Source organism: Myxocyprinus asiaticus, chromosome 1 (genome assembly GCF_019703515.2).
Source record: "Myxocyprinus asiaticus isolate MX2 ecotype Aquarium Trade chromosome 1, UBuf_Myxa_2, whole genome shotgun sequence".
Classification (NCBI taxonomy): Eukaryota; Metazoa; Chordata; class Actinopteri; order Cypriniformes; family Catostomidae; genus Myxocyprinus; species Myxocyprinus asiaticus.
In genome coordinates, this window is record NC_059344.1 from 20,563,851 (window position 1) to 20,582,534 (window position 18,684).

Sequence of the window (18,684 nt, forward strand, 5' to 3'; positions counted from 1 at the left end):
ATTGAAATTAACTGAATAATTACAGGAAAGCATTTATAATGTTACTATTGACTATTTCTTTTCAAATAAATTCTGTAATCTTCAAACTTTCTGTTCATCCAAGAAATCTTTAGGCTACTTGCAGCAATGCAAACGTTCGGCATATACTGTTCATTAAAGCTGCTAGTTTAGGACCTGTGTGGAGTCTTATTTCTCAAATTAGAGACTCTGATGTACTTGTCTTCTTAATGTTGTGCATCTGGATTGTCCACTTCTCTCTTTGTCCCGATTAGATCAAGTTTGTTTTATTCTTTCAAAACAGAAATGCATGGAATATCTCTCAAAAGAACAATAGATTGATGAATTTGAGGAGAAATATGTTTCTTTTTGGTTATTTTTAAAACCACAATTTGTCCTGCAAGTGTACAAGTAACATACAAAAAATGCAAGCGTACTCAATACCTCAGCTGGAAAAAGACACTGTATTGCAATTTCCACTTTTTTAAATTTTTGAACGTTAAAATACTCACTTTTTCAAAAGTATAGCAACATAACATAAACAATATGCATGTTAACATGATTTTAGTGTGATAAAATCAAGTACTATCTTTTTCTGTGTGAAGTTATAGCCACTTTTTCAATCCGTTACCATGACGATGTCAACAAACATTAAAATGACTGTAAAAAAAATGACAATTTAAATAACTTTGCAACTCAAATAATACATGAGTTTTAACAGATTTCATGTAATTGCTTTTATAAAGTAAGCTTCAAATTTCTGTCTTTAAACCCTCCAAAATTGGCCACCAGTCACTTCCATTGTAAGTGTCTCACTGTGACCTCGATTTTTGCTTCTTTTTTTATTTGTTTTTTTTTTTTTTTTCAAGCAAAGTTGGGCCGATTTAAAATGATGGTGGTATTCAATATTATGCCACAAATGGTGTCGGTTGAACCCGTAATATTTCTGTCGGGGTGAGTGTCGAGACAGTCTAACATGCTGCAATGTTTGACTGGTTTGCTGAGCTCTTGAACAGCCAATGAAAGGCCAACAAATCATTTTGACGGAAGCGCGACACACTCCAAATGGTCCAATGACTTTAACCCACACCTAGATTGACATGCTCGTAAGCCAATCGGATTGTTCTTCAATGACGTCGAATCTCCTTTGTCAACCGTGGACGCCATTTTAACCAGCGGATTACAGAAGAAGATTCCAAGATTAGCGACGCACGTTTATCTACATTAGGCGATCTGAAAAGGTTACAGACATTTTCTGTGCAGATATTTAACAACAGGCAAGCCTCTGACGTCCAGAAATGGCAACGGGAGCCAACGCAACCCCGCTGGGGAAGCTGCACCCGAGTATTGGCGCTAAGCGAGGCTTCGACTCCGGGCCCGGCACGGGGCTTATGGCTCCGCCAGTGCCTGCGATGTCTTTCCCGCTGCAGACCTTCCAGCAACCGCAGTTATTAAACCCAGGCTTCCCCCAGTTCCCTGGAGCCGTGAGTTCTGCGCTCTCAAACCCGGTTGGAGTAGGGATGCAGGCACAGGCGGGGAGTGGAGGTAAAGGCCGTAGGCTCGTTCAGGGCCAAAGGCCCGGTCCTTTATTGTTGTGGCCGTTATTGCTATTCGGGGTTCTTCATTCTTTCCATTACATTACATTACATTACCCTACCCTTTAGCACATCCTTAGATGCATCAGCTGAATTATTTTCCATTCTGAATAGCAGAATACTGTGTTGTTGTGTAAATTAAACGCACAAAATGGGATGCTCTTTGCATGCAATGTGCTGACACCTCACATGTACCCCATCCCTGATAGATTTCGGCCAGAAGAAGCGGAAAAGGAGCCGTTGGAGCAGCGAAACCCCCGATCAGAAGACCGTTATCCCGGGCATGCCCACCGTGATCCCTCCCGGGCTGACCTGCGACCAGGAGCGAGCTTACATAGGTGAATATCTGAATGTCCTCGTCATGCAGTGTGTCTGATGAGTTCTATTGAGTTTATGAATTGGGGGATGTTTTATCTGCACCCAAACAGCTCACTTTTTTTTTTTTTTTTTTTTTTTTTTTTTTGTCACCGAGCCCAAAAATGTGTTTTATTATTATTTCCTCACAGTTTGCACATCACATGCAGTATATAGTTGCTGAATTTCCTTAGTCTGACATCATTGCTGATCAAATTGAAGTCAATTTAAGGCTTAATGCCTGGATATTTGCTGATTATTGTGATTCCTTTTAGCGTTTTACAAGTTTTAGTGCAGTGTTTTAATTGACCATATTGAGATGTTCTCAAAGGAGTCATTCAATGGAAATTCAGCACTTTGCCCCGAATTCACGGAATATACTAACTCCATCGATGTGCAACGTGAGGATGTTTCTTTGTTTAGGAAATAGTAGCACTGTGAATGTTTGCGTCACATCTGATGTCCATTAGCAAGAACCCGCAGTGTTTTCTGATGTTGCCGTTTGCTGTGAAAGGTCTCTAGCTGCAGGGCTCCATCACTGCTCATGTTTACTATGCCAAATGTCTTGGGTCAGATTTGACCACAAAGCAATGCTGGTCCAACATTGAATTGCGAGTCATCTCCATCCCCAGTGTCTGAAAGCATTGTGTAGTATATTGCTTTCTCATTGCTATCAGGCACTTGTTTTGCAGTGGCATGTGGTGTAGTGTTTGTTCAAAGCTAATGTGACTCGAAGACCAGACATGCATCACTTTAGTTAGTCCTTTATTGATAACTGACGCCTCATGTCTCTTACCATCAACCTGCACCATTCAGACAACATGTGAACTGTGGGGTCTGATTCTCTTAAGCATGTCGTAGAGAAATGCATGTGTAAACCCATTAAATTCTTCCATGAGTGACGCAAAACCTTGATTGATTACAGGTCACAGTTTTGGGTTTGTACAAACTAATATGATTGGTGTGGATTAGGCCTGGGTAAATCTAGTCTTTTAATGCATGAAAGATCACAATCCACTAAAGCTGATTGGTTCATCTGATAATTTTTCAATATTGGATTTCAGCCTAACTGCCTATTATTGGTAACTGCTGGTAAGTCGTGAGCCGTCAATAACTCGCCCTGTTATTGATGAGTTTTTGAAGTTTCTTGTTAATGGTTGCTCGTAGTATGTAACTGTTCTAGTTTGTGGGCCTATATAATTTTCTTCATTTCTTTTTGCATTGTCTTTGCTTGTTGACATAATAAACAGGGCAAATTAAAAGAGTAATGCAAAACTCATCTTAAGTGTCATTGTACAGGTTGTTAAGCCTCTTTCAATCTCATGAGGTTGTAGTTGCTCAAGCCTCTCAATTTTAGCCAGTATGAAATTTTTTTCAAACTCTGCTTTTTCCCCCTGGCAGGCCTTTCTGTTTTTGCCACCTTTTCCTCCCAATTTAAATGATGATTGTCTGTAAACTAATGATAATTTTACATATGTTTAAATTGTGATCTTTTAGTATTGTTTTATTTTTATTTATTTTTTTATAAAGTTGGTGGCATAAAACCGAAAGCCAGCTGCGAAGAACCTTCTCCTGTGGAATGGTTTTTTACTGAAATCCCTCCCGGAGTCTGGATTTTGGATTGGCCCTACAATAAACTTAGACATTTTCTTAACTTAATTTTAGGAAATCTATATGAGCCTTTATGAATACTTTAAAGCTCAAACATACGTGCATTTTCCACAATTTTAAGTGGGATTTCAGTAATTCAGAAAATTGTTTCAGAGGATCAAAAGTCTTAAATTGACCTTGATTCTTAGTGACCTGTCAATTACCATGGTCTGTTTTTTTTATTCGTTGTTTAACCTTAGTCACATTGATTTTTACAGTGTACTGTTTCTGCCTTTTGTGGGTTTTTTGCCGTTAACCACATTTCTCTCCATCCTTGTTTTTTTTTTTTTTTCTTTCCTAACCTGATTTCTTCCAGTCCAACTGCAGATTGAAGACCTGACACGTAAACTGCGTACAGGAGACCTGGGAATCCCTGTTAACCCTGAGGACAGGTCGGAATAACGATTTAAACCCACCAACAGTAACATTTTATTTACCTTTTCAATGCGTCATTTTATGTGAGGCCAGTTTGTAAATGTGATGCCTCACAAGTGATTGTTAAATGAATAAGTCTTAATTAATGCCTTGCTCTAAAATGAGCTCATATCTTTGCATCTCTTGTAACGGTAAGTTTAGAAATGTATATCTTATTGGAGTTAAAACATTCCAGTATGTAAAATGTATGGTAGAATTTTAGTACTCAAACAATTGGATCTATTTTATATGGAGAAGCAAAGATATGACCAAAGGCTATTAGTTATGGTTGTATCCCAAATCAGAAATTATTTCAGTTAATGCTGCCAGATAACTAGTACTTCAGCCAATAATATACTGTAAAATTATAAATAGTTACCTTTTATATTGCAGTATTTCTAATTTAAGACATCCAGTGAACCTGAGATTTACTGTTGATGTGAAATAATACAGTTTGTTGATTTTAGTCTTTTGAAATTTTAGTTCTCTAAGAAAATCAGATTTATATTTTATTCTGAGCTGTTCTTGAGTTGATATTAATGCTTTGATATCTTATTGCATGCGTTTTAAAAGTGTTTTCCTATCACATTCATATTGGCATGTATTGTATTTATCCCAGTGTGGTTCCTGTAGTTAAAGTTACTCATTTTTAATTTATCAAGGAACAAAGTAAATTCTCCTTTGGAAGAGAATTGTAAGACGTGTTAAAGGTGTTTTGCTTTTCATTAGATTATATATGTAATTTAAGGCCTTTCTTTGTTAACCTCTGAAATGCAGGATTGACAAAAACGCGCAAGTCCTTAAGCACCAAATTGTTGGTTGATTGGATGGTCAGTAATGGTTTTCCATAATGGGGCTACCACCATTTTGTCCAGGAATTTCCACAGTATTCCAGATTTCCGCACTGAAGACCGCTCGGAGGAGACCCCTCTGACCTTTTCTTTCTTGTAATAACCATAACCTTAACACTGACCTTGGCCGCACATAGACTTCATAAGCATTTAACATAGCAGGAAATGTCATGTTTCTGACGTGAGAGTGTCTTTCTAGTCGCCATGCCCCTTGCTCTTTGAACAGCCGTAGGTTCTCCGGCAGAACTTAATCCAAAGTTTTTACAGCGCCAGCTCTAAAAAGGTTCTTCTTAAAGGTCTATCCATTCCAGGATTTAGGAATGATCGCTCATCAACCTCCAGCTCGCAAAACAAAGCTGGGTGGGCTTCAGGTTGTCAGCGCTGGAGATATCAAATTAAAAGAAACCAGCAGAAAATTCTTCCCTCTTTTTCCCCCAAACTTTTCTCCTCTTCGAGTTGCCTCTAATCAACCTGTCACGCTTGTGTGGAAAGTTAATATATAATCCAGATTTATTTCTCTAACCCAAATTCCCCCTCTCGTAACTTTTTTCAAGCACAGAGCCTCATTGTGCCGACTAACAGGTTTTCAGCACCATCCGAGGGGAAGGTAACCATTGGAATTCTCTCTGAGAGGTTGTGAAGGTTTAGATCAGCATACAAGAAGAGATGCTCTTCAAGTGTGTTGGTTGACTCGTTTGTCTCGGATCCGTTTTTTTGTCCCATGTACTATTTAGACTATAGAAACCCACTTTGTCATTTTAATACATTTTCTCATATATTTTTTTTTTTTAATTCAATAGGCTTCTTGATAGGTTCTTTAGACATTTTTCTTTCTTTTTTATTTTTTTTATTTTTTTAAGAAATCACTGATATTCCTGTTCAGAGTTCCAAGATTTGTTTTTACCTTTTTAGCGGTTCAGTATGCTAGGTTGACTTGTCTGGGCATGTCTTTTTGCCCATTCGGGCCCCTGTGTTGCCTGTCCACATGGCACACGAACACTCTGGGGCATCCCATGCACTTAATTGACCACAAAACAGGAGCCAAATGAGTATCAGTCTAGAGTAGGCAATCCAGTGAGCATTTAACAGTTGTTGTAGGTCTAAGTACCACTTAAGATTTTGACCATTTGTTTTGTACCATCTGTTCTTCCTTTTCACAGGTCTCCATCTCCAGAGCCCATCTACAACAGTGAGGGGAAGAGGCTTAACACGCGTGAATACCGCACACGCAAGAAAATAGAGGAAGAGAGACATTCTCTAATTACTGAGATGGTGGGACTCAACCCTGAATTCAAACCCCCTGCTGACTACAAGTATGGTGTCACTCCCTTTCCCTGTAGTATTTACCTTTTCTCTGGTTCTGTAATGACTGTTCTGTATTTTCTTTTCTAATCTGTTCTTCACTTCCAGACCCCCAGCTACTCGGGTCAGTGATAAAGTGATGATTCCTCAGGACGAATATCCGGAGATTAATTTTGTTGGACTGCTGATCGGGCCTCGGTGAGTCACAAGTTGATTTTTCTGAGGTTTTTGAACACACAACTTGGTTGTGCTTTAAACTGGCACCACTAGCAGACTCCAAAACACACTATTTTGGCCGAGGGAGTCACACTTGCAGACTTGTAGCCGAGATTTTGCTCTCTTCAGTTGGCGGTATGACGCACTTGCTGATACAAACTGGTGGAGGATTGAGTCATACCAACTCGCATCTCTCTTATTCCCTGTCATGTGGAGTATGCCGAAATAACAACAGGAGTACCACATTAGCAAAACAATTGTAATAGAGTGAAGATGTGATTAATGGAGTAACTTAGACTTGTAAAAGTATGTGATTGTGTTTTTATCCTCTTATGCCTTGCCATAGAACATGTATGTCCATATACAGCTTTCAGTGAGTAAAGAAATTACGTTAAATAAAAACAGACTGTTATGTCTTCACTTTGATTTCTTTAGTTATTTTAGTGTAGAAAAAATGCTTGGTGACCAAATCACTATAGATTACAATCAGCGTTTGTGAAGATAAGCAGGTAAGTGTGATAGCAGATCGGCTTGACATCTTGTCAGTTCTTCAGTAAAGAAGTTCATTGGTCACTTGACAAGAACACAAGCCCACCTTGGCGACAGAATGATTTTTCTTTTCAGGCAAGCTTGATGTGCTTATTCAGTTTTTGAAGCCATTAACTCAGCAGGAAGGCCTTCTGCTGGCAGATGCTAATGTGTGTTCTGTCTCTCACCGATAGAAAAATCGGCTAGTGTGGCACTGGCTTTGGTCTATATCGTAATCCAATTTCTGTCTGGTTCTCGTTTTCCCAGTGGTAACACTCTGAAGAACATCGAGAAGGAGTGCTGTGCGAAGATTATGATCCGTGGCAAAGGCTCAGTGAAGGAAGGGAAGGTGGGTCGTAAGGATGGACAGATGCTGCCTGGTGAGGATGAACCTCTTCATGCCCTGGTCACTGCTAACACAATGGAGAATGTCAAGAAGGCTGTAGAGCAGGTGAGTCTCCTTCAGACCTGATTGAAATTCTTAGTCTGTCAAATACATTAGAAGAAGCCTTTATTTTTGTCACATATTATACATTTTGCATATATACAGTGAATTTTTTTTTTGCATATCCCAGCTAAGCTGGGGTCAGAGATGCTTTCAATGAAGATAACTTGTGCATCATACGTATGACAACTTGTACAAAAACTGTACATTTGGTTGTACTTATGGAGCTATCAGGAACCCTTTTGTATATCACTAAGTGGTTTCTCTTCTTGATTGTCCTCATAGATACGTAACATCCTCAAGCAGGGCATTGAGACTCCTGAGGACCAGAATGACCTGAGAAAAATGCAGCTGAGGGAGCTGGCACGACTCAATGGCACTCTAAGAGAGGATGACAACAGGTGAGAGATGGAACATCTTTGGACCATCTTCTCAGAGCAGTATGCATGTAGATGTTCTTTGATACTCATGTACCTCTCGCTGTCTCAGGATCTTGCGTCCATGGCAGAGCACAGAGCCTCGCAGCATCACAAACACAACTGTGTGCACAAAGTGTGGTGGAGCTGGTCACATTTCTTCAGACTGCAAATTCACCAGGTAATCAGAACCACCAGCTGTCTCATGATCCATACTCATGAGATATGAAGTCTTTACAATGATAGTTTGGTGCCTTTTAGCAATGTCAGACTTTGAATATAATTCAAGTCCTCTTAAAGTTCAGGCAGCACTACAAATTTAATTGGATCTGTCCTCTTGGCAGTTCTTTTGCTCCTCGGGCAGGCGAGCCACCCCAGTCTGCCCAGGATAAGGCCCGAATGGATAAAGAGTACCTGTCCCTCATGGCTGAGCTTGGAGAGGCCCCAGTCCCAGCCTCTGGTGGGGGCCACAGCAACCCTCCCCACAGTGGACCACGTCCAGCAGGACCAACCAACAACCAGCCACCACCAGTATGAACAATTTCTTTGGATGAGTAAAACATTCTCTAAAGAATAATGCTTTCTCTGTTTTATTTGCTATTAAAAGAGCGTAACACCTTGTCTACACCAGTCGCAACAGCTTGAGGCTGTCTTCAGTGGACTTGTCGAAGTGAACTTTCTAAACCATTTATTTGTCTTATTGGCAGGAGCTGCGCCAGCATTTGCAGTATATCCATCTACTGACTACATTGCGTCATGACGCATCCAGTGTAGACAGCATCATTGATTATTATGAGTTCTATTTGCTCTTGATGCGACACGCTATTCGCGTCCGGTGTAAACGGGGTGTTGGACATTACCTGAGTATTAAATGGTGTGAAATGAAGTGTATAATGTGCATGTGTTTATTAACTGTCTTTTTTTTTTTTTTTTTTTTTAATAACTAAAGATCTGTGTTTTTGAAACTGTTTTTAGAATCGTCCACCTTGGATGAATTCAGGCCCTGCTGATAACAGGAATTTCCATGGCATGCATGGGGGTCCTGGTGGCCCTCATAACTTTCCTCCACCAATGCCGAACATGGGTGGCCCTCCCATGCCTCCAAACCCCAACGGAATGCCTCCCCCCTGGATGCAGCCTCCCCCTCCTCCAATGGGCCAAGGCCCAGCACCACCTGGACACCCTATTGGTGGGTGTAAATCCAGACTGACATCTATCTATGTTTGGCATTAATGAAGTGCATTTAAAACTTTGATGTCATCAGGCAGTATTCCAGAAAGCTATAAAAGGGTTTTTCCTAACCTTTGGTTTGTGTTCAGGTTTATTGCCCCCACCCATGGGGATGATGCCCCCACCTCCCCCTCCCCCCAACAACCAGCCACCACCTCCACCCTCAGGGCCTCTGCCACCATGGCAACAGCAGGCTCCTCCCCCACCACCCACCAGCAGCATGGCAACCAGTGCTCCTCTACCATGGCAACAGAGTGAGTAAAGATTTCATGTCATTGAAAGTATTCTTTTAATTTTTAGCCTCTTTGAAAGTGCAAAATCATTCTTTGTAGTAACATTTGAACTTGGCAAATTGGCACTGATTTGCTTCTCTTTCCATCACAGATACAACCACAACATCTACCCCTGGTACTGGAAACCTGCCGCCCTGGCAGCAGCCTCAACCGACGGCCACCTCTGCCACTCAGGCCCCTCCACCCATGGGTGGCTCTATGGTTCCCCCTCCACCTGGGGTCCAGCCCCCACTTCCGCCTGGTGCACCACCACCTCCACCACCCCCTCCACCTGGCTCAGCAGGCATGATGTACGCACCCCCTCCCCCACCCCCACCCATGGACCCGAACTTTGTAACCATGATGGGGATTCCTGGAATGCCGCCTTACGGGATGCCCCCAGCACCTCCACCTCCTCCACCCCAGAGTTAAAGCCTCGGTGTAGTCTTTATGGCCCTGTGACCGTGCAGTGATGCCTAAAATATATATACACATACACCACAGGACTATACCTGGTTCTGTTCATTTAACAGCTTGATGTGTTTAGTTGCTAAAAGCTTTTTTTTTTTTGTTTTCTCATATTGGCCTTGGTTCACTTTTTTTTTTTTTTTTGTTCCTCGTGTTTGGACAAATAAATCAACCCAGAGGCAGAGAGAGATGGTGTGGTTGGAATTTGTAAATTTGCTTAAATTGTTAATGATTTTAAACTAGTTTTTGATGCATTGGTAGAATATTTGTTCATGCTGTTAAAATGTTGATGTGCAGGAAATGTGCATTGGTTTGTTTTTTTTTTTGTGTGTTTTCTGCCAGCCTACTTTTCCATGTTTTCTTTACTGTCCCTCTTCAGTGAGAAAAAAAAAAAAACATAAATCTGCAATTGATTCAATTAGCAACATTCCAACAGATGGAAATTACCATTCTTACATTCTTAATCAACAGTGCATTTGTTGCTGCCTAAAATAATTTTTTGTTTAAAATTTGAATAGACGATTAGCTTAGTGTTGGATGGTCATTGTGAATGCGACTTTTTAATTTTTTTTTTATTCACTGTACCCCCCACAGATTTAATTATGAACTTTACAATTTATTTACAATTATTGCCTTCCATCAAATGTATTTCAGTATTTTTGTAATTAAACAGTAAATAAAAGTTGGCATGGCGTCAGGTTGAGTTGAAGCTCACTTTTTAGTGCTGATTTGAGAAATCTGTTAATTGATCTTTTCGTTAGGCTCAAGGCCACAAAAATGCTTGGTGTTATTTTGTGACATTGGATATGTTTTATCACTGAAAACCTGGGTGAACAGAGCAGAGAATCTGAATTCTTGAAGTTTAGCTTATTTACATGTTTAGCTTTTGTAGTATACAACATGGAGGCCTTGCTTCTTTAAAGGAATAGTTCACCTAAAAATGAAAATTCACTCATTTACTCACCCACAGCCAGGCCATCCCAGATGTGTGATTTCTGCAGAACAAAGATTTTTAGAATATTTCAGCACTTTAAGTCCATACAATGCAAGTGAATGTTGGCCAGAACTTTGAAGCTCCAAAAAGCACAAAGGTAGCACAAAAGTAATCCATGAGATTCTAGTGGTTTAATCAATGTCTTCTCCAATAGTTTTTTGGTGAGAAAATACCAGAATGTAATTCCTTTTTCACTATAAATCTTGACATCAGCAGTCTCCTTGGCGAACATAATTTCAAGCTCTATTACGCGTCCTTGCACCATCTAGCACTCTGCGAATGTATCAAGCACTAGGAAGTGTGTAATCAGGCTTGAAATCATGATCTTGCCAAGAGACTGCAATGACAAGATGTACAATAAAAAAGGAGTTATATTTTGGTCTGTTCTCACCCAAGACTAGATTGCTTCTGGAGACATGGATTAAACCACTGGAGTTGCATGGATTACCTTTTTATGCCTTTGTGTGTGTGTTTTTTTTTATTTTTTTGGATCTTCAAAGTTTTGGTCATATTCACTTGCATTGTATTGACCTACGGAGTGTGAGTAGATGACAGAATTTTCATTTTTGGGTAAACTATCCTCGTCCCGAGAATCTTCATTATATATATATATATATATATATATATATATATATGTATATATTTATAAATATAATGAAGGGCAGCTACTATTTTTTATTTTGTTTAATCCATTGATGCTGTTATACCCATTTTATTTGTCCTGGAAAAAAAAAAAGAGAAGCTAATAATGGTACACTAATGCACCATAACATTCATTACAAAAGGGTACTGTTAGATGCTCAGATTTTGCACTCTGTTTAACAGATTTATTTAACTTTTATAAGTTAGATATTTTAAGGTTCTCACTTTCTTGTTTTTCAATTAATGTATGAGGGAATTGTGACATCTCTATTATTTATTATTTATTTTTTGTTATTCTCAAAAAAGGGACAATTACTTTCTTCAAGAAACTCACTCATGTAAAAGGGGTGAAAAGTTTTGGCAAAATCAGTGGGGAGGGAAAGCTCTATTAAGTCACTGTTCTAATATGGCAGTTATATTTGATAGAAATTTTAAAGGAAATGTACTTGAATTGCATTTCTGCAACTGTGATACAGCTTGAGGATTTATTTTTTATGCTAGGAAATGTTTATGGCTTCAATAATTCTGCTGCAAGTACAGTTCTCTTTCAAGAACTTTCCAGTAAGATTCTTCAGATTAAAGGCAAATTCCCCTCAGCCTCCTTTATTACTGGAGGAGATTTCAGTGAGGCACTTAATTTAACATTGATAGATTCCTTCCAAGGACAACTAGTTTCTTTACTAATCCTGTTATAACTGCTTTTTTTGATAATTTGTCATTAGGATTCCTTTAGGATTCTTCACTCTTATTCGACAGATTCTTTCGTGTTGTGTTCTCTCAGGCAAACAGACATGACTATATTTTGATAAAAGTGAAAATAAATACGTAATTAAAAAAATAACTAGTAATTAAATGAGTTTCACCTTAAAAAAAAAAAAAAAAAAAAAACTATTTTGCTTGCATTTATTTTTTTCAAAGTATTGTTTTTTCCCCCCACCCCCAAATTCTGCATATCGTTTTTCCAGCTGAAGTGCTTGACATGGGGTGACAAGTTAATGGAAAGACGCAGTTTGCATTTGATTTTCTCGAAAAAAAAAAAAAATGAATGACCACAAACGTGACTGGTTGGACAGTTTTTATTTTATTTTTATTTGTTATTATTATTTTATATGAGCTCTATAATTTAGGTTTCATAATTTAGTACAGGCATCGGTAAATCATGTTAACTTAATAACGCATGGTCAATGCTAATGCTGTTAAAATCATAAACACATCGCGTTAAGGTGTGTACGCAGAAGTACAACGGGAGAAAAAAATAGAAAAACCTGCACATCTGTAATATCTTAGTGTTTCGGTCAAAGATCTTTTTTCAGGCATTCAATTAATTTCTCTGAAGATTTTTCCAGTTGCAACATGATTTACTCCAGAAGTTTCACAAATGATGCGAACAGAACCAGAGAAGGTTTATGGTGGTGGACGTCCTCCTCCTTGCATGAACTGATCATTTTTACACTCATGTCAAACCATTTTTATTGACTTCCAGCACTGCTTTATTCACAAAAGAGCCTCTGATGTCAGAAAAGACATGCAATGACAGTAAGTCCTCACTTTCTTTGAGATGCTATCGTGCTTCTAGATCAAAATTTTACAATGTTCATTCATAAAAAGGATTTCATTACTGTTCCGCATAAATGTTAACATCATTTACTAGTGAGTCTGGTGCCTTCCTTATATGGCGTTTTCATGGGGGTGGATTATGATAATTGTGAATAAATGTGCACACGACCCCTATTTTTGAATGTTTGGAATTCACTAACATATGCACGTTTTACTAACAAATCTGGTGAGTACGAAGCGTTTGTGAATTTTGGGAAGGTCAGTTCTGACCGCAAATTACTCCGAATGTACTCATATATTTACAAAAGTTTCATGAATGAGGCAGAATAAGCACAGCGTAAGAATGTTGCATGCAACTCTCTCAAGACTTTTCCCAGTTACAGTTACCATCTAGACACAACTGTGATGAACTAACCGGAAGTAATTACAACTGTGATCATTTTCGTGTCTTATTATTTGATCAGACTGCCAAATTGTTCAAACATTTTAGCACAGAAATAGGTTGCAAATTCAAAATAACAATTTCCAACTAAATGATTCTATTTCACATACCCTTTTAGCCTTTTTAATAGGCAGCATATACAGTGTATAATGTGCAGTATGCCGTGAGGTAATGTTGCATTCTGAATATAGTCTAGCTAACTTTACTCTATTTTCTGACCAGGCATCAAGGAGGAGCCTAACAAGGCCTGGACACCTAGGACAATTATGATTGGTGGAAAGGTGAGACCGATCAATTGCAGTTAGATCTGACCTACTGAAGTTTGAGACACTGAACGGTCATTGGTTGAATTATGTGTCTTAACGGCTGCCCCTGGGTATCACACTGCTAAGATGATCATCAAACTGATCACGGCAATTGGAGAAGTGGTAAATAATGATAGTGTGGTGGGTGATCGTCTGAAAGTCATCTTCCTTGAGAACTACACGGTCACACTGGCCGAGAAAGGTATGATGTGGTCTGCCTACCTGATTATTCCATCAACTTCCTGTCTCTTGCCATCCACTCATTGGTTCTCTCTCTTCCTCTTCATCTTTCTACAGTCATTCCTGCGGCTGACCTATGTGAGCAGATCTTCACAGCAGGAACATAAGCTTCTGGAACAGGCAACATGAAGTTCATGCTGAATGGAGCTCTGACCATCGGCAACATGGATGGGGCTAATGTAGAGATGGCTGAAGAGGTGGGAGAGGAGAACCTTTTCATCTTCGGCATGAGAGTGAAGGATGTGGAAGCTTTGGATAAGAAAGGGTGACATAACATGGACACATACAAATTAATTATAGATTTAAATTTTTTAACATTTAGTTTTCAGTTGTAAAGTTTATTAAAGGGGTCATGACATACATTTTTTTTATATAATTTTATTATCCTCCCTGAGGTCCACTTATAATGTTAGTATAGTTTTTTGCACCAAAACAGTCATAATTTAGTAATATATAATAATTTTCCACCTGTCTCTGGCCCTCTGTCTGAAACGATCGATTTTAAGCTCTCTGGCCCTTTAAGACTTCAGCGTAAATGCCCACTGTTATAATTGGCTAACATCCTGCAGTCCCTCAATTACAGCCATATTTGAAACGCAATCCGAAGAAAATGAACAAACTCCACAAGACCACAACATATATAAAAATAAATGTCAGGATTAACATATGAAGTACATCTAACACAGTTCATCTGAATGTATTAAACTGTTCACTCAAGCAGCACCTTAACTATTCAATGGTTTACTTTTTGCAGTCCAATAGTACTTTAACTGCTCCATCTTTCAATAACAGTTCCTTTGCAAAGCTTGAATCATATTGCTACTGGTTCACAAGCAATCCACACTGATATGAGCCAAAATACATAGAGTCTGTGGCAGCAGCAGAATGAGACGTGTTTTTAAAAGTTGCGCTTGTACAACTCTTAAAACATGGCGCACATCGCCGGAAACGCATCAAAATGATCAAAGATGTCTATATATTAGAAATAGCACAGATGGGTGCAAAAACGTTACAGGACGCTTCAAAACAGCACAACAGCAACACAGTGCAGCTGAATGAAACAGAATGGAGGTCTCCTATTTAGAGTTCTAACTTGATATTGCGTCTTTGAAAAGAGGTGCGAGATGTATGATAATGGTCAAAGCTGTTCATCTAGTGCATGTTTATGTAGAAAAACATTTAAATCCAGATAGGCACTTGAAGGTGTCCTGTGTAAGTCCCCTTTGCTGTAGATGAATCTCCCATGACAGGCACCTCTCTTCTCTTCACCTGTGTGAGTGTGACTGCCTGAGCACCAGTGGGCGGGGCCAAGGGTGCAATGATGAAAAATAGGCGTTGATGTCTTGCTGAAGAGGCAGCCATATGCAGATGTATTTGGTCCTTGTGACATCACAAGTTCCACATTCCAAATGACCCGTTTTTGGAGCCTGGTTTAAATAAATGCTCTTTTTCTATTAAGGTGGACATTTTCAGTTCTGAAACTTACAGTATGCTTTTATAAAACAAATGACCTCTTATATGTGAGGCTGTGTATCAAACTGTTATTTTATTTTATTAAATGTTTATCTACTTAAAAAGATAGATGAACATTGGAACACCAGAAAAACATAGAACTACATTAAAAGGTATTGTCAATATTACTGTACTTGTGAGTGACACAAGTGAGGAAACCAGATACAGTACTGCTTAACATAGCTGAAGTTGGCTTGTTTCCAGATACGATGCCATGGAGTATTATAATTGCATTCCAGAGCTAAAGCAAGTAATTGATCAGATCTCTGGAGGATTCTTTAGTCCTGGAGAGCCTGATCAGTTTAAAGACATTGTCAACATGCTGATATACCATGACAGGTAAGAAAAACAGTTGTTTGTTTTTTATTTTTAATAAATTTGCAACGCTTTCAAACAAACTTCTTTCACATTGTCATTATGAGTGTATTGTTTGTAGAATTTTGAGGAAAATAATGAATTTAATCCATTTTGGAATAAGGCTGTAACATAACAAAATGTGGAAAAAGTGAAGCGCTGTGAATACTTTCCGGATGCACTGTATATACACACACTACCGGTCAAAAGTTTTGAAACACTTGACTGAAATGTTTCTCATGATCTTAAAAATGTTTTGATCTGAAGGCGTATGCTTAAATGTTTGAAATTAGATTTGTAGACAAAAATATAATTGTGCCATCATATTAATTTATTTCATCATAAAACTAAAATGTAATAATAAAAAAAATATTTTTGAAATTGATGACTTGGACCAAATAATAAAGAAAAGCAGCCAATAAGTGCCCAACATAGATGGGAACTCCTTCAATACTGTTTGGATTTTGTTTAGTCACAACATAATTCCCATAGTTCCATTTATGTTATTCCATAGTTTTGATGACTTTACTATTATTCTAAAATGTGAAAAAAAAAAAAATTATAATAAAGAATGAGTGTTTCAAAACTTTTGACCGGTAGTGTATGTGTATTCATTACATATGTTCTTATATTTGACTTTATAAATAACTTTCATACATAATGTAGGCCTGCACACATTAGTCTTGGTGCCTGTATAAGGGTAACTGACAATTGACATGAAATAGTAGCCTACTGAGGTGTGACAAATAAATGTTTCAAAGTACCAATACTCCATGTAGTCATTTGAACTGAGTTGATGTACAATAATTATTATAACATAATTAGAAAATGTTGTTTAAAATAGTTTTAGAGGAATTAGCATGTCACACTGCAGAACACTACTGAGATTTTACAAAATGTAAAAAAAAAAAAAAAAAAATTATTATTTTGTTCTATGATACACTCTCAGTTTCACACTATTAAAGGAATATTCCGGGTTAAGTACAAGTTGAGCTCAATCCTAGAATCTAAAGCATTTGTGACAATGTTGATTACAACAAAAAATTAATTTAGACTCTTCTCTACTTTTCTTTAACAATAAAGCACAAATTGAGGTTACTGTAAGGCATTTACAATGGAAGTGAATGGGGCCAATTTTTGATGGGTTTAAATGCAGAAATTTGAAGCAGTCATTTTATAAAAGCACTTACATTAATTCTGTGAAAACTTGTGTATTTTTTTGAGCAGTAAATCATAATATTTTTTTACAGTTTTTAAAAAAATTTTTTAGGTTTTAGTATTTGTTAACATCGTCACAGTATCGAAGTTGTAATATTGGATATAACTTTACACAGAAAAGATTAGTTAGCGATTTTATCACACTAAAATCATGTAAACACACATCTTGTATTGTTAATGTCTTGTGGCTATACTTTTGAAACAGTGATTATTTTAATGTTTACAGATTGGCCCCCATTGACTTCCATTGTAAGTGTCTCACTGCAAACCAGATTTTTTTTTTTTTTTTTTTTTTAAAGAAAAGGCGGGACGGGTCAAAATACATTTTTATGGAAATCAACATTATGCCAAAAATGCTGTTGATTGAGCTTAATTTATATTGAACACAGATTATTCCTTTAAGTTTCCCAAATATTTTAGTGCAATGCCAATTATTCAAGTTTGCAAACAACATTTTTTTTATTGATAATATCACAGTTAGGCCTACTATTTTTCTAACAGTAAAAATGTATTTTTATACATGAAAATGTAGGCTATAGCTTCCTATAGGAAGGGGCTCCCCGCAAGGGGGTCTTCATATTTTGGGGGTTTGAAAACCCATACAACATAAATGTTGTCATTGGGATTCGTTACTACAACTTTCAGTAACTCCCCAATACGTCGGGTGGCGGTATTGACCTCCGAACACTTCAGGCTCTTTTTTTCAAGAGGAACAGTTTATTGAGCGGAAAACCCCGAAGCAAAGCATCGGTCTTCGGACAGACCCCCGTCCTGTCCCCAGCAGACCTCATCCCATGAGAACTTTCTATGTGCTTTAATTGAAGACATCAGCGGTGAAGAGGCTGTGAGATGCTGTTGCCGGGTGAACTGTGACGCACCAGTTGACGGAACTGACTGACAGCTGGTGAAGTTTACGTCGGCATTTTTCAACAGACAGACTTTAAAATCCACATCACAAGACCCCGGCGTCACTACTGAAAGACCCAGAGAGGTATGTATCAAACTGTTTTATTCGGACCCAGCAAACAGAATCATTTAGAGGGACTCGAATACTTAAATGAAAGAATCAATCGATACTTTATTGTAGCGACAAATGTCTATTTAAAAGGCGCTTTATGACAGATAACTTGACAACTGACAGCTAACTTCAGAAACGCATAAACGCTTTCAGAGTGAACGGCCCCTTAAATGAGCGTTTCCCTACACTTTTAGCTCATTCTCATGATCACATTATTGACAACCATTAGTTATTGTCCGCCTGCGTTATTTTAAACACTAATTCATGTTCTCTGTACTTTGACAGGTGGATGATGGAGAATGAAGGATTTTGCAACGAAAATTATAATGGTGAAAGCAGCGATGATGAGCTGGTGGATATTTCAGATGTTACGGTGGATTTCAGTGAGGATGTGCCGCCTTTGGACCGAGATTACAGCGCGGGTATGGGGACACACACATACACACACACACGGACACACACACCCACCCACCCACCCGTCAAGTCATTTTTAGTTGTGCAGCACTTCTCACAACACACATCATTTCAAAGCAGCTTTACAGAAAATGATGTTGTAATGCCTTTAAAGTCTCATTGTGCTGTTTAAATGAACAACGCATTTGAAAATCATGCCTTAAAAATGACTATCTTTAGGCCACCAGTGAGCAAGCCAAAAGCAAGGAAC

At 38.3% G+C, this 18,684-nt stretch overlaps 2 protein-coding genes and 1 pseudogene across 4 annotated transcripts in view; all 3 read left to right on the forward strand.

Annotated features, from left to right (window-relative positions):
- Positions 1-343: 343 nt before the first annotated feature.
- Positions 344-10,441, forward strand: LOC127440827 (splicing factor 1-like). 2 transcript variants are annotated; one of them, XM_051697775.1, is made up of 12 exons: positions 344-1,542; positions 1,802-1,930; positions 3,913-3,988; positions 6,022-6,174; positions 6,272-6,361; positions 7,175-7,358; positions 7,638-7,753; positions 7,842-7,949; positions 8,113-8,299; positions 8,744-8,957; positions 9,088-9,252; positions 9,383-10,441. In XM_051697775.1, the coding sequence occupies exons 1-12, from the start codon at positions 1,296-1,298 to the stop codon at positions 9,700-9,702; spliced, it is 1,989 nt and encodes a 662-aa protein (XP_051553735.1). In that variant the 5' UTR covers positions 344-1,295; the 3' UTR covers positions 9,703-10,441. The 2 variants fall into 2 exon arrangements, with proteins under 2 accessions (XP_051553735.1, XP_051553744.1); XM_051697784.1 differs by lacking the exon at positions 3,913-3,988 and having other exon boundaries at positions 1,365-1,542.
- Positions 10,427-15,773, forward strand: LOC127439673 (glycogen phosphorylase, muscle form-like; annotated as a pseudogene).
- Positions 15,774-17,723: 1,950 nt separating this feature from the next.
- The window catches only part of LOC127440790 (H(+)/Cl(-) exchange transporter 5-like), a 31,832-nt gene continuing 30,871 nt past the window's right edge, over positions 17,724-18,684 (forward strand). For both annotated transcript variants that reach the window (XR_007897195.1, XM_051697701.1), the window contains exons 1-2: positions 17,724-17,993; positions 18,306-18,442. Coding sequence is in view for 1 of the 2 variants with exons in the window: in XM_051697701.1 (XP_051553661.1) it covers positions 18,310-18,442 (133 nt within the window). In the remaining variant the exon portion in view is untranslated. The remainder of the gene's footprint in view (positions 17,994-18,305; positions 18,443-18,684) is intronic.

Bases quoted from the DNA above. Each gene is read 5' to 3' on its own strand.
- LOC127440827 (XM_051697775.1), top strand. From the start codon at position 1,296: ATGGCAACGGGAGCCAACGCAACCCCGCTGGGGAAGCTGCACCCGAGT. The intron at 8,300-8,743 runs GTATGAACAATT...AACTGTTTTTAG, and splicing joins CCAACAACCAGCCACCACCA to AATCGTCCACCTTGGATGAA. The intron at 9,253-9,382 runs GTGAGTAAAGAT...TTTCCATCACAG, and splicing joins TCCTCTACCATGGCAACAGA to ATACAACCACAACATCTACC.